At 39.5% G+C, this 15,956-nt stretch overlaps 2 protein-coding genes across 4 annotated transcripts in view; one reads left to right on the top strand and one right to left on the bottom strand.

Moving 5' to 3' along the window:
- Positions 1–4,303, top strand: part of ak7b (adenylate kinase 7b) — a 10,843-nt gene extending 6,540 nt beyond the window's left edge. Inside the window, exons 13-18 of the mRNA XM_015051305.1 lie at positions 379–501; positions 1,215–1,250; positions 1,329–1,526; positions 2,089–2,309; positions 2,527–2,685; positions 3,772–4,303. Of these exons, the coding sequence (XP_014906791.1) occupies positions 379–501; positions 1,215–1,250; positions 1,329–1,526; positions 2,089–2,309; positions 2,527–2,685; positions 3,772–3,864 (830 nt within the window). The 3' untranslated portion in view covers positions 3,865–4,303. The remainder of the gene's footprint in view (positions 1–378; positions 502–1,214; positions 1,251–1,328; positions 1,527–2,088; positions 2,310–2,526; positions 2,686–3,771) is intronic.
- A 4,558-nt stretch (positions 4,304–8,861) lies between these two features.
- The window catches only part of LOC106959038 (protein phosphatase 1 regulatory subunit 37), a 37,689-nt gene continuing 30,594 nt past the window's right edge, over positions 8,862–15,956 (bottom strand). For all 3 annotated transcript variants that reach the window (XM_015051301.1, XM_015051299.1, XM_015051300.1), the window contains one exon: positions 8,862–9,481. In XM_015051301.1, the coding sequence (XP_014906787.1) occupies positions 9,374–9,481 (108 nt within the window). In that variant the 3' untranslated portion in view covers positions 8,862–9,373. The remainder of the gene's footprint in view (positions 9,482–15,956) is intronic.

Below are 15,956 nucleotides of genomic sequence, written 5' to 3'. Positions count from 1 at the left end.
GAAACATTTTTTGAAAAGATTGTTTTAGAAAAATTTGGCCTCAAAAATTTTTAAAAAAAAAAAAAAAAAAAAAAAAAAAAGTCGTACATACATAGGCCACACTTGCTGCTGGTCTCCACATTATAACATGAGATAATAACACATAAAGATTTTCTAACATAAAAAAATGCGTATCTACGACGTACACAAATACATTATATGCTTTTTCCAAACAGTACATGTAACACAACAGCTTAAAAAAATAAAACACAAAGCCAACCAGGAAGAATCATTTCTTAGCAGAGATCTTAGTCCTTTTTACACAACTCCGAGGACAGTCATATTTTGCACAATAAGAAACAAGAGATGGCGTGCCGCACCTCTCCTTTTATCTCCCAGATATTTCAGAGGAGCAGCTCAAGGTCTTGAGGGACAAAATGACGTCCAACCAATGCAGAAACCAGGGTTACGTCCTTGATGCTTTTCCCAACTCGTACAAGCAAGCCGAGGACCTGTTTGAAGGTAAGAAGGACATGCTACCTCCACATGCATCTTCACAGCGCCTTGCAAAGTATTCATATCCCTTGAACTTTTTCACATTTGGTCTTATTTAGAAAACTCATATTTAATTTGAATTTTACGATGCGTAAAGAAGTGCATCATTTTCCGTTCTGTTTAGAAAACGATAAATGCAATAATTTCATTTTTTGCAGAAGCTACAAATGGAAACTTGTAAGGTGGTATTTGTCTCTACCGGTTTTGTACATCTCCTGGTTGAGACTCTTACTCATTTTGCATGCGACCCATGTGCAGAGGCCTCAGTCCAGCTGGCACAGATTTGAGTCTCGGCCCGTTGTTCTTTGCTGCATATCTTCCCTCTCTCTCACAACCCTCTTTCCAATCTACTGTGAAATAAAGTCCAAAAAACTCGTTTACGGGAAAAAAACCCCACTGATTTTTCTTTTTTTTTTCTCCAGGGATAGGGCACCAAAACTGGCTCCAGCCCAGAGGCTCTTATTCTTCTAAATACGGCCCTGGTCTTGATGTTGCTATTTGTTCTCTAACCAACCTCTGAGGCCCTCACAAAGCAGTTAGATTTATAATAGACATAATCCCACTTAAGTTGACTTCATTTACTAATTGGACAATGTGGTTGCACTCAATGGGTATGAACACTTGGTCAAGGCCCTGCACATGTACAGCAAACAAAGAATAAATCACTTCTTCATCTTCAGACGAGCAGGAAGAGTTCTCCGAAAAGTTCACACCAGGTAGATTTGCTCCATCATCATTGGCTTGTTTTGTCAGGCGACCCTGGATTAACATGGAGCTCCTTGTTTTGGCTGCAGAGTTTGTGTTGGTTCTGGACGCCACCGAATCCTTCCTGACAGACCGAGTGATCAACCTCCCCGAGGAAACGGTACAAGACCTCGGCTACGAGCCGGAGAAGTTCCTAAGCCGGCTGGCCATCTACAGAGAAAACATGCAGGAGGAAAAGTCGGTTCTCAACTATTTTGAGGAGCTGGATATCATCCCTGTGCTCTTGGGTAACGTGATGGAGGACAACGTCTCGTGTAGAGATGCACGATCTCATATAGACATTTGTACCAGTTCTGATACTCAACAAAATTCTTGATTGGGTATTGGTGACGATGTGTCCCGTTCATAAGGTCAGATCTATTCAGTCTAATTCCACACTTTGTGCTCTGAATGCTTTATTTAATTTACAATTTGCCCCTTTTGAACCATTAGAAAAAAAAAAAGTTTGTTGCAGTTTATTTTTACATGTTTGACTAACGTAGTCAACCTATTGCACCTGCAGCGACTGAACAAATTAAAGTTGTGTTGTTTGGCTGTTGGTGTATTTAAATATACTGTACTGCTGCACAGTTATAAAATACATTTGTAATTCAGTACATTTATGTCGGTTTTAAAAGAAACATTTTCAGTCAGTCCAGCACTGTTTTTCTGTATCGGATTGGTATCAGACGGTACTAAACCTCAGATATCGGTACTGGGTGTGAGACAGAGTGGATCGGTGCATCCTTAATCCAGTGTGGGTGACTAGAGGAAGGATTCTGTAGTTCAGTTCACTTCCCTGTGTTTCAGAGGCCACAAATGGCGAAGAACCCGCCACCTCGCTCCTGATGCGTAAGATCTTCACCACAATGGGCCCCCCTAGAACATACAGTCCCAGCCCTCAGGAAGTGGAGGAGGAGGAAAGGAGAATAGCAGAAGAGAAGATGAAGAAAGAGGCAGAGGAGAGGGCTGTGGAGGCGCGAAAAGAGGAGGAAGAGGCCAGGAGCAGGGCTGCACGCTGGGAGGAGTGGGTAGGTGGACACGATTCATCAGACGCACGTCATGTCAGTTAAGAAATCAAACTGTTTCCTGTCTGACGGTCTATGTGGTGCATATGAGAAGCATCAGATGTAAACGTGAGACAGTCGTAAAGTGAACGACTTAACACCTCCGCATTATTTAGAAACGTTTGCCGACTGTCAGCCTTCAGAACCCTTAAACAGCTCCAGTCCGATGTTTGTGTTTCAGACTCAGAGTTCAGAGGAGGTGAGGATGCTGGAGGAGCTGCACATGGCCAACCTGACTGACCAGATGAGAAGCTATCTGATGAAGAGCGTCATGCCAACGCTGGGAAAGGGTCTGATCGAGTGCTGCAGAACGCAGCCGGCGGAGCCCCTGGACTTCCTGGTACTGCTCGGCTTCAAGTCGGTCACTTTTCTGAACATCTGCTGCTATAAGGGAGTCAACGTGGAAAATGAGCATGGGCAAGATTGTAGGGAAAAATTCAATCTAATGGGAGTTAATTTCCCCCATTGGATTTCAATTTCCAACTGATAAGAAAAAGAAGGAAGACATATTCATCTACAGCATGTACAGTTCTTCTTCTCAGCTGTCAAAAAGACAAAAGCTCCTTTCTGTAAGAATTGAAGCTGGTTGTTAACAGTCCGACTCCCAGATGCCAGGAGGAATCTTATTCTAATGTTCTTACTGAGACTTATGTTTTTATAATCTCAGAGTGGAGAATTGGAAGAGAAATTATATTTTCAAAGATTATGAAACACAAGAGAAACTACCGGCGCTTTACTAAATACTCTCAGGTTAAGTAAAACGACCTATTTGGATGCGATATGTGCTGTCATCGTTTTCCTGGGCCATAAAACCTGCTGCATCCCCACACTTCCCTAATTCTCATGTCTTTGGCTTAGAGACACATCTGGAACCAGAGGAAGGCACTGACTATGCCCACCACTAAGGACACGTTAAAATAAAACAAAAGCTGCGTTCTGTTTGTTCTTATGTGTTTGGGATGTCTGGTCCTTCTTTACTTCTGATTTAGGATCCGGTGAAACTCTTAGGAAAGATACTGAGGACACAAATGCACATCTGGGTCATGAAAAACAAAAAGAGTGTTACAGAGCTTCACTCAGTAACAGAAAACTAGGAACCTTGTTCACATCGAACTCTACACACAAGTTGATCAGACGGGGTTCATCTTCTTTCACTTTTCCCGTTATTAAGAAGAAAAAATAATACAAGGTGTGGCTTCCTGTACAGGAAATTAAACTTGTACAGTTGCAGAGTGTCAGTGGTTGTTTTCATCAGCAAAATGATACAAACCCCCCCCTGCAAAGTCAGAAAACATGAATTATTAGAGGAATCTGACAGGGCAGCTGAAGTGAAAAGGAGAGCAAATAATCTTTGTAATTGAAAGGTTAAAAAGCAAAACGAGGTTTATTTCTGCTCCGTGATGCATTTTGGTGTGTCTCGTTCCAGGCGGAGTTCCTGTTCCGGAACAACCCGCATGACCACCCCCCGAGTGGCGAGGACTCATCCGAGAACCCTGATTTTCCTGCGCTGTTTGATTAAACTGAGCATTTATTTGTTGAGGGAAACCTGGTTGAGTCGCTGTGTTTTTCTCCCACTGGATGTGAGCAGTGTTTGGACTCTTGAGTACCGGCCGTGACTGCAAAACAACCATTTCAACGTGTGCATGAATCCAGGAGCTCATTAGAAAGTTAATTTGTTTAATGAACTCAGGAGCAACGACGCTCCAGTCATCGCCGCTCGGATTTGGCTGCAGATATCTGGGACGGAGAAACGGTGCAAAAGGCAGCTAATTTGCAGGTCTCTGGAGTTCCCACTCACAGCTCCAAAGTGTTCATAATTAGCCGTATCAGAAGCCCAAATAATTTCATTGAACATAATCGCTACGCTGGGAAATTAGAGAGAAACACTGTGACAAACAACACAACATGAAGAGAAAAGAGCAATTCACTTTCTGTAATAAATATGTTGGCACAATGTTTGAACGGCTTCCCGAGTCTCTGTCATCGACTTGTTCCTGTAAAATATGTGTTTGTTGTACACAACACACCATATGCATTACCTCTGCAGAGGTAATGTATGGTCATTTATGTGCCAATTCAGCACCTTTAAAATGTTTGGCGTGTCACAACAAACACCTGATACCAACTGCCAAACTGCCAAGCACAGTGGTGGAGACATGGTGATGTGGGCTTGTTCTGCTGCCACAGAACCTGTGAATAGAGTAGAATATGCTTCATTGATTCCCAAGGGGAAATTGCTTAATATTCTATTATCTTGATTAATAATAATAATAATAATAATAATAATAATAATAATAATAATAATAATAATAATAATAATAATAATGGACATCCCTGGAAAAGATATGGTCTGAAAGGTTTCTCTCATCTTCCTCCTGCCGATATTTATGCAGTCTAATGGATGCTTTAGATGAAACGAATTTAATGTTTGAATTGACCAGATTTATTCTGTATGAACACTAGGGGGATTTGATTGACTGATTTGATTTTAACATTCTTCTTGAGCTACTTGGAATGCTAATGTAAACATTTAGTCCAAGCTTGAACCATCCGAAATACGTCAAAATCTCAAAAGACATTTAAGCATGAAACTTTTCTTTGCACTTTGCAATTCTTCACACTAATCAGACCTGAGTGCATTTTGTTTTTTTAACCATTTTATTTCCAATAATCAAAAGAGACTGCATGTTCAGAGAGCTGAAACTCAGCCGGTTTAATGACCCTCTCGCACCACTAGGTGTCAGTCTCAGATCATTTGTTGGGTGTTAGGATTATGACGGAGGGGATAACGTCCTTCTCAGGAGAAGATCAAATTGGGAAAACCGGGTAAACTCTTTGCAGATTTGTCTCTGTGATGTTTGAAATCCCAGTTTTGTTTTTTTTTTGTTTTTTTTTCATCAGATCATTTACATCCCATTTTCCTCAGTTGGACTGAATCCAGCCTCACTTATGCTGGTTTCTGTTTCCGAATAACACCCAATCCAATGTGTAACATCCCTGAGCTCAGACTGAAAACATACCAACACCTACATACACACTTGCACAAGAAAGATGTGTTTGTTGCTTAGAAACAGTTGGCCTGCAGTTGTAACGAGAGCTTTGTTCCTGAACATCATGTGGTCTCCTCCGTTGTTGAGCACAGAAATGATTAAGTTTTGTACCAATACTCATCCTCAGTTTGGCTTCCAGAATCATTAAATAAGAACTTTTTAAAGTCTGTGGAAATCAGAATGTTTTCTGTCACACACCCCCTTTTCTCATGCCAAATTATCAAAGCATTTGATCTGAAGATAGAGTTTGTCTTACAGGTTCTTAGATTATTATATGTAAAATATCTGTGTTCATGACTGAATGAGCAACTCTGAGGGCAAAAATAGACTACAGGTCCCGTCAGGAAAAACAAGGCTGTTCATCTGATTCCAACTTATTTCCATACAAAGAAAATAGCAACAAAAGAACAGCAGAAAAAAATAAATAAGAGCTTAGCAGAGCAGGGACAATTATTCTGTTAAAAAAGTAAATATCATATTTTCAAATAAACATATTTTGAACTAGAATAAAAGTAGAAAAATGTAGTTTTGCACTCCTCTTACGTAAAAAATAGGAGTAGGGTGAATATTTACTGATAATATTTATGTAAAGACAGAACATGAATATCGAACAAGCTCATGAGACGAGACGCAATACTAGGTTTAAAAATTCAGATCCAAATTCTGGTTTAAAATCTAATCACTGTATCATTTTCCAATCCATGTTGGAGTAGTTTTGACTCATCAATTTGTGTTTTTTACTTGTAGCAAAAGGGACTCATGACTCTATGTAGCTGTAAAATTATGATGGTTTAGCATAAAATAAGATTAAACCCATGAGTTATTTTTTCATAAACATCAACAAAGCAAACCAGTAAACAAGTAGAGCATCCTACACATTAATCTGCAACACAAAATAAAAAAGACAACCTATTGGTGAGAATTAAGTTCAGAATCTTGCAGCACTGTCACCTTGCTTTAAGTTTATATTCACTTTCTGGTTTCTGGTGTTTAGTTTGCCCCTTCATGTGACAGTAAAGTTTTGAACCCGCTGAGAACACAGATCCAAGCTGTGAGTTTGGAGAAGGAATGTAATAAATCAAAGGTCTTCACTGCTGCCCAAAGACAAGTGTGTGAGCACCCAGAGGACGCTTTGAGGGGCGGATTGGCCCCTGCCGAGCCCCTGCCTCAGGACGGATGGATGGAGGGATTGTGTTGACAAGGGGGAAAGACAAAGAGGAGGAGTAAGGCGGAGAAGCAGCCACACATTCAGCAGGGAGGCTGAGCGCTGCAGCCAGAAACTCATCAAAGAGCTGGAAACACCTCCAGCAGCCCAGCAAAAGCAGGATGCTCACATATCTGTGTGTGTGTGATGGATGGATGGTGTGTCGAGGGGGATGTTTGGTTCAAACATTGTTCATTAGTAAACTACATGACTGTCCTGCCTGATTGTTGAGGCAGAATATCAGATGGTGATGAGCGATTACTGATCCGACTGTCAGGAAAACTTCACCTTCCCTTCCTGCATGCTGGGATCGCATCTGAGCCGCAGTCTGTGTCACAGAAACATTTCACTGCACTCAGTGTAGGCAGCGTCTTCATGTTTGTACCACAGTCACACGGTCCGGATGTTCAAAACGTCACTGGTCAGACTGGATGGGGAGATTATCGCAAGTCCTAAATGTATTTATTCAATACCCTTACCATAATGAGGTATTCTTTTTCTCTACTAGTTTAACTTTCAGTCACAATTTTAATACGTTGATGTACAAGTTGACTCGATACAGAACTTAAATTTGCTACAAAATTCTGCATTTATAGTACTAGCAAGACTTTTAAACACTGACTTGGTCACACCAGTTAACATTATTGACTGCATTCATTATTTATTCACCTAAAAAGGACAATAAAATAACTTTAATTAGTCAACTAGATGCCCTTGTAGACTCACTATATGTTTTACCTCTTTTAACTGTACAATTTTTGTACCATATTGGTCAAATATAAGTCAACTATAGCGAACCCTATAGTATTCTTGAAATACTAGAGGAGAACAAAACCTGACATCAAGGATCTGAATTATATACACAAATGTCTTGCCGCCTTATAGACTCCTCTAAGTTAGACAATAAACTGAAGCCTCTTTATAAGCATCCAGAAAAACTGCTTTATTTATCAGATATATCTATCTGTGTCTGGACTTAAGTTAAAGTTGCTATGAGTTATTAAAGAAAAAAAAAAAAACATTTAGTTTTTTTCTTTTTATTGAGCTACACAAGTTAGGTTTTAAAAAATCTGAAGGAAACTTCTGAAAAACCTCCTTCCAGGAAAAATTTACAATTCTCACTGGCCTCTTTAAATGGCGTGTCAACTTCTTCTGCAAAGTTTCCCATTTAGTTACTGTTTAATGAATGTTTCCTTTAGCATGTTTTAACTTGTCTCAAATTAGCAGAACTCTACGGCGTTTAAAAACCTCCGAACTTGTGTGATCACAGGAACAGTCTTCATATTCCTTTATGATGATGAAGGAGTCTTACCACAAATGCTGATATGCTCCCAGGATCAGGTTGGACCGGGTTCAGGCCCCGCAGGCTTCAGGGAGGGTTTGGACTGAGCAACCAGCTCTGGGGGTCAGACTGGCAGGAGGAGAGGGATGTTGGGAAGGTTCCACACAGACACCTCCCACTCTGGTGTGGGAGGGCAGTGGAGTGTCATGTGGGAGAGAGAGTGAGAATGTATTCATGTGTAGGTGTGAAGTTTGTAGATCCTCTCGGTCGTTCATCTGTTCTGCAGCCTTAAGACCACGGCAAGTGTGACACAGGCAACCTGATCACCTTATTGACATTCAAGTGTGATTACATAGGTGTTTGGAAGATGTATAATAATGGAGAAAGACATGACCTACAATACAAAGATGGAGGAAATCTAATAGAAAACATTGTCATGTTTACACACACACACACACAAAGCAAATGTGTAGACACCCTAAGTGCCATTTTATGAGTTGCTTAACAGGAGCCATGAGAAAAAAAAATATGTATTTTTGATGGCCAAATTTAAATCGAATACAGGAACCATTAATGGAGACATTTTTTTTTAAATAAATTCTTTTGACGATTCCCTGGTGAATACTCTGATTTGCCAAGAATAGCAGATTCAGCCACAATATGCTCAAACATTCTAGATTAAATTAGAAAAATAAAAAAAGGTTCTTTTATTTAAGGCACCTACTCAAGCTTAATTAGCCAACAGTGGTGTACCTATCCTTTCTTAGTGCGCTTACACTCCGTAACACAGGAGGGCGCCAATTCCCAATAAGAGGATATATGAAAAGCAATGACAAATGGATTTGGATTTAATGTTTTCCTAGTGCTGCAGCGAGCCTCTGTTGGAACAGGCACTGATCATGGGTATGACCTGCAGCAGTGGCAGACATTTTGAAATAATCACCAGTCTGTGATGGAAGAACAAATGAGCAGAAAAGAAGTGGAACAACTTTGTCAAAGTTTTTAATGATTCTCATTCATCCAAATTTACAAGTATATTTTTACATTTATATTTTGCAACATCAGTTTTCCTGTCAGACAGATTATTGGAAGGAGTCATTTTGAGTCCACTGTTAGGTCTAAGTGCAGCTGTTTTGAGATTAACGAACAGTACATCCTTCTCAGGTTACCTGTCACTACCTTTCAGTAAAAACATGTTACATTTCGCCCTGATTCCTACGTTTCTGACCAAACTATGAAGACGAACAACTGGATCATTCATGCTGACTTTTAAGTGGCTAAATACTACAGTTTAGCTCAATGGACATTAAATCTGAGCGATTCTGTGAACCAGAATGTATCACGCAGAAAAGAGACGTATAATTGGGCGGATTCTTCTATTTTCCAGCCCATCCACAGATGAGTATTATCTTTATGTGTTGAATGACTCGTTACTTTTAGAGGAGTTATTATTCGCATATATGCACGAGTCAGATGTTTAGACTCTTGAGCATCACTCCATGTTCATCTCTCTCTCTCTCTGGAGCTGGCTGGCGTTGGCGTTGCAGCGCTGGGTGATCTCTGCCTGAAGCCTCTTCTGAGTCTCTGTCAGAAACTCGTCCTGGTGGTCAACAGGAAAACGACAGTCGTTACTGGTTTAAATGGAGGCGCTGTGCTGATAGTTTTAGGAGTAACCAGTCAGATCAATAGGGAAGATGTTCTTTTGCTCTTTTAATCTGTCAACTGAAATGGTTTATTTCAATGAACGAGCAAAACGTTTTGTTAGAAATGCCTGATTTCAGTCTATAATATCAGGAAAGTGGTTTAAAATAATGAACCAGCTCAAAGATGTGATGTGATTTCTCTGATATCAAATGTTACTGTATAATAAATTTGTTGTGCTGGACATAAAATGGGATGTAATTATAATATCTAATGTCTAGAAAAAATTTTGGAACATTTTTTTTTTTTTTCCATTAGTACAATTAGAATTAAGAAATCTCTTGTTTATGTAAATCAAGAGATGTAAAAAAAACATCAACTGGTTTGAATAATAAAATTCTTATCCTCAATGGAAAATTAGGTGTTGAATATTTGTATTTACTTTAAATGTATAAGGCTGATTTTTAATCAAGACGATGTGAAGAGATTACAGAAACCAGGAAAAGATGATCAGGAATATTAAACTATAGATTTACTGATTTGAACAGGTTTTAATCTCAATTTAGCCTTTCAAAATAAGAGTTTTCTTACGTAAATCAACATCCTGGAGCAAAGCAGAGGCCTGACTCCTGCCTATCCCAAACTCCCCCCATGCCTCCTCCCCGCCTCTCCTCCACCGTGGCGGTGGTCTGCAGCAGAGCAGTTAATAAAGAGATTGATTATCAGCCTGTCAGGAAGTGACAGTTGGACAGGGCGGCTCTGCGTGAATGACAGAGGGCACGCTCACCAAGCAGCAGCCAACCTGACGCTCACACACACACACGCACACACACGCCAACACGCACACGCTCACAAGGCTCTGCCAGCACAGAGGGTAGGTGGAGGATGTGGAAGAAGGCGGAGGGTGGATGGGTGAGAGGCGGGCATGTGGAGAACAGAGACGCAACCTTCTGCCGGTAGAAGTGTGTGTTAACGTGTGTGTGTGTGTTTGTGTGTGTAGGCCGAGGCGTTGGAGGGGGTCAGAGTTCACAGTCACCTCCTTCTGCTTAGAGGGATGCCAAGCCCTGCAGCCAAACGGGTCAGAGGAGATCCAGGAACACACACACACACACACACACACACACACACACACACACACACACACACACACACACACACACACACTGAGGCTGGATCTTGGTCTGTTTCTGTGACTTTTCCTCTGAACAACAACAACACGACAAGTACGTAAGGGTCTATCAACGGAAAATCAAATGTATTTCTAAATTTGAATATCCTTCGTGGCATTAATTCAGTGAATGCACTCACTTACTGATCATCACACCTGACCCTAATCAGTTATTATGGTCCGTCAGTGTATAGTCAGAGGGTTTCAGCTGCTCTGCTCACAACCTTGTTCTGTTGTTTCAGTTGTTTCTAATTTGTTGTCAGTGTGTTTCTAAACAGACCATCAGGTATAGGAAGGAAAAATCAAAATGGAGGCTCAATAACTCGGCTACCTCACTTTGGGAAAGCATGCCTATAGATTTACTACACTGTCTTTAGCTAATAAGTAGAAATAATCACTAGAGTGCTGCAAAAATGGTTAAACAGATAAATGGATGTGTATTTAAAGCTATTTGGATTTGCACAGAAATCAAGATTTTTGAAAATCCAGAGTCGTAGAGAGTTAAAGTAAGTTTTGCAACCAGACACACTCTCCTGCTGTCAACACAGTTTTTCTGTTACTCTGGGTCAGCAGGTGGAACAATCGATACGTTAAGCACACAGGACCAGAATCTGAGCTGTTTACAGGCGGAGCAGAGGAGGAGACCTCAGATGGGTAGTTTCCCTCTGGCTCGGTGCCACAGACAGACTCTGTGTTTGTTCAGCTCCTCAGCTGATGAAGACAACAGCCTTGTGCTGGCCTGAATTAGAAAATCAATACACACTAAACACACTAATGTTGCCAAAGCAGAGGGTCAGGGTCCCACTGTGGCTCTCTCACTGGAAAATGAAAAACCGCTTCAATTCAAGCTAACTGCTTAAGCTATGAATATAAATTACTTTTTTATTGCTTTTATTTTTTACATGTTAAGATTGTGTATGCACACAGATGCTGCAGTTTTTGTTTTGCATAAACCAGTTTTGCCAAACTTGGAGCATGTTTTAACCTGTTGAGGTGATTATTCTGTCTTCCTTCCTGAACATACAAGGCTGCGTGAAGTCTCATTGTTTGCTTCGTTCCATGACGGAGTTGCATTATTATTATTTATTAAGTCTTTCTACTGTGTTTCAGTTGAGTGTATGTTTTACAAATACACACATCTGAATCATCTGGCTAGGCCCATCAACCACCGCACTCCTCAGATTGTAACTCTGCTGAATTTCTCCATCAAGTTCCCCAAAATATGGTTTTGTTTTTGTAAAATTGTATTCCAAACATTGAAAATTCAAACACCTTTCACTCAGCCTTCTTCCACAGCGGCAAACATCAGCTGTGCTTTGCAAAACGAGCTCATTTTCAGACTTTACAGACATTAGTGTGTTAATATCTTGTTATTTAAAGGACAACTGGAATAAAAAGAAAGTATGGGTTATTTGGGAGGATTTAAAGACGAAGCTTCTTCTCCCTGGCAACATGACTAAAAACAGCTTGGGCTAACAGTTTGGCCCAAACTGTCATGAACTGGCAAACACCAGCAAATCTACAACAGAACGTTGAAATGGCCTAGTCAAAGTCCAGCTCCCAACTTGGTTGAATTCTGTGATGGAGCTGTGCAGAAATAAATATTTTTAAACCTCAATGATCTGAAAAAATAAAAAATAAAAGTTGACAGACGTTACAGTCTGATAAAATGTAGGTAACTAGGTTGCTGCAGCTGAAAGTGGTTCAACAAGAAATCTCCTGCTGGGTTTATATTGCTCTGTGTAGATAGTTCTCATTTTATAAATAGCTCCCTCAGAAATCTTGATTTTGTTCCTTAAGAGGAACAGAAGAGTATTTTGAAGTAAACTGATAGTTCAGGTGACTGTTTCAAATCGAGAGAGGTTTCAGGAACCTTTAGGTGGATTTGTTTGAGTTTGATCAAGAGACTAAATTTTTACCTTCCCCTCCCCTCTCTGCTCTTGTGAGAGGAAAAGCTCAGCTGCAGCTCCTCTCTGCTTACAGCCAAACAGCAGAAACGCAGAACCTGAGAGCCAAGAAGAAACCGATTCTTCTTCCTGTCTGTGAAAACTCGTCATCACATAACGAACAAGAGCAGCCATGTTTCAAACATCCACAAATTCTTATGAGACTGATAGTCTCTCTGTATGCGTGTGTGTCTGTGTGTGTGTGTGTGTGTGTGTGTTAGAGAGAGGACGGTGATGATAAAAAAAGATGAGTTTAGAAATTCTCTGATAATTGGAGCCTTAAAAGCAGCTCATTTTTAACGATGTCACCATGACTGCTCGATGACAATTAATCTGTTTGCTGCTGCTTCCTGGCATCTGTGCCAATTACTTTATATGCTAATGTATGTAAATGACACCTCAGACGCCAGTCGAGCGCCATGCGTGCTGCGTATCCTCTGTATTTTTCTTTTATTATTTTATTTTTTTTCAAATTGTTTTGTTGAGACTGATCATCAAAACATGTCCTTTAAATCTTGATGCGTGTTAACACTCGTTGATTCTGTGTTTTTTCTTCTTTTTCTGAGTTTTTAATTAAAACCTTGCAATTACAGGTAAGTGGACAGTTGGTGCAAACTGTCAGATTTTTTTTTTTTTTTTTTGCAAAATAAAATAAGTTTTTAAAAAATGTGTTTTTAGGAGGTGCAAAAGAGCAATTAGTACCAAATAGAAACAAAAAGTTTCACACTTTTAATAACCAATGACTCAAAGGATATCATGTATTTTTGGCTTACAATAAAATTAATTTTCAGTTTGAAATTTTACTCTGACTTAATTGGATAAAAGAAATAAAAAACAGGGGGAAAAAAAGCAATGACTGAGTTTATCCTCAGTGTGTTTTGCACACAGCTGTCTGCAAATAAAACTCAATCAGCAGGTGTGAACAATTGCAGGTTTGTACGTTTGTCTGAATGATGTGTTTGGTTGTAAAGGAGAAGACTTTAAAACACACAACAACTAAAAAGGATTTTTCATATTTAACTGCAACTGGCACATTTAAATGAACAAGTTTAACTGGATCAGATATCAGATGGTATTCATAAATAATTACATGCACACATAAGAAAACGTCCAGCAGCCAAGAAATTCCTATTAATGATCGTTACTACATATTGGGGTGATGGCACAGAGGAATTCAAGCCTTAAAGACTTGGAGTTCATCACCGAAGATAAATGTCAAATTAGTGGTAGAATTAAGCAAAAAGCCGGTTGAAAATGAGATAAGAGTTTGATGAAGAACCTGAAACAGCTGAAGTAGTTTGGACATTTGCAATGAAGAAATGTAAAGTTTAATAGGAAGCAGCTAGGAAGAAAAAAAAGAGACAAAGAACACAAGGAACTGAAAGATTCATTTCTTTTTGACTTCATCATTAATTGTCAGCTAAGAAGTTTAACTTCCACCACACTGCCTTCGCAACAACATTTCTCCAAATGTGATATTTTATTTCATCTGGCAAACTCATTAAACAGATGCAAAAGCGAAATCATTAAAAACAAAAAAAGAGTTTCATTCCTAAAAAGTATCAAAGTGAAGCTTGGAAGGAATTAAAACAAAAAAAAGTACTAAAAAGTGATTCTGAAATGTATCTGTCTGCTATCATGTTCTGGCAGAACCTGACAGAGAAATACTGAATCCACATTTAAACTTCCTCTGAAAATAATCAGAGAGAAATGACAGCAGGAAGTCAAATTTCACTTTAAAGTTATTTTTTTTTTGCCCTCAGTGACCACACATTGGAATGCCTTGGTGTCGTATTATTCCATTGCTGCATGTAAACATCTGCAATAACATTTCATTAGGAATTTGTCTCAAATTTGTGCCATTGTTCTTATGATTTATACCAAAACAAGTGGTTTGAAATATGTGATAATTTACCAAAAAAATGTTTGCAAAAGAGTTTAAGAGCCAAACAAAAATGAATAAAAAATAACTACAATGTCAGAGTCACGGAACAATCATTCTTTGTTTCACATTAATGCACCAGACCAAAGTAATGAAAGTGAAACATTCATCAGTGCTTTCCTGCTTTCTTTTTTGCAAAATTTACATTGCGACTTAGACGTCTAAGGTGCATTTTGGAAGTCAGTTATTGTTTTGATTGGGGCTCTAAACATTCAGCGTTTTTACTCTGGATTCACATCTAAATCCAAATCGTGTTTCAGTCTTCCCTGATGTCGGAAACATGTTTCAGCAGAAGATTCAGCCAGCTGCTCTGCCGAAGAGCCGACTGAAGCGTCTCTGAGTAAATGTTAATGCATGCGCTCCGAGAAAATCCATGCACCTCTTGCCTTTCCATAAGTGGCAGCAATTACCTGCGTTTCTGCCGCTCGTCGGCTGCAGTTTCAGCCCTCGGACTGAAGATGCCACTGTTGGACACCGAATAGCCCCTCTCTGTCTGCGCGAATACGTTTTCATGTTCGTCTGTGACACGCCGGGCTGTTTGCTTCTCTTTTTGTACTCAACACGTTTGAAGTTTCAACAATGCAGACAAAGAGACGTGCATTAATCCAGCTGAGTGATTGTCAGCGAAGAGAAAAACAGTGAGGAAAAGTCAAAGTATCTAAATTATATAGTGGAATTTAATAGTTGAGTGTTAAAACTGGATTATTGTGTCACTCTCCACGTGAAAGGTCTTTCTTTTCTTGATTTTGTTTCATTTTTATTTGCGGCATGAACCCCAGCGAACACGACGAATTGCAGAAAGATCTGAGCGTTGCTGCAGATCTGAGGTTTTTATTTCATATTTTGTTTTACAAATGAGGTAGAATAACGATGCAAACATATATGCTGCACTGTCCTCAACAGCTAATGAGCAGCTCTGATTTCAAGTTTTATCTGGTTTAAAATAAATTATTATAACTCAGAATAACTCTGAAGCTTTCACAAAAACTTATATTTGAAAAACCAAAAAAAAAAAAAAAAAAAAAAAAAAAAAACATCCAACACTGCAGGAATGCAGCTTGATTTACTTATATTTAGTTAATTGTCCTGTTTTTGTGTTGTGATTTGAATTCATAGCTTTAGGTCTGTAAATGCTCAGAGAAAGAAAGAAAGGCTGTTTAATTTTCCTGCAGCAGCAGCTCTGCCTCCTCCTCCTCCTCCTGATGATGAAGAGGAAAAACAAACTCATAAATTGGAACGGGAGCTGAAAACTTTGGTTAAATTTGTTAAGGAATTCAAGTTCTTGCTCCCAGGAGTGAAGGGAAATATGCAGCGTGATTGTACTGTGCAAGTATTTGAAGTGATTTTATTTGTAAAGGAATACACCTCGGGCTCATCT

The sequence above is a fragment of the Poecilia latipinna genome, unplaced genomic scaffold (assembly GCF_001443285.1).
Source record: "Poecilia latipinna isolate Pla-1442-1.1 unplaced genomic scaffold, P_latipinna-1.0 Scaffold1040, whole genome shotgun sequence".
Taxonomy (NCBI): Eukaryota; Metazoa; Chordata; class Actinopteri; order Cyprinodontiformes; family Poeciliidae; genus Poecilia; species Poecilia latipinna.
Note: the sequence above shows the minus strand (reverse complement) of the source record. Positions and strands in the feature narration are given on the sequence as shown.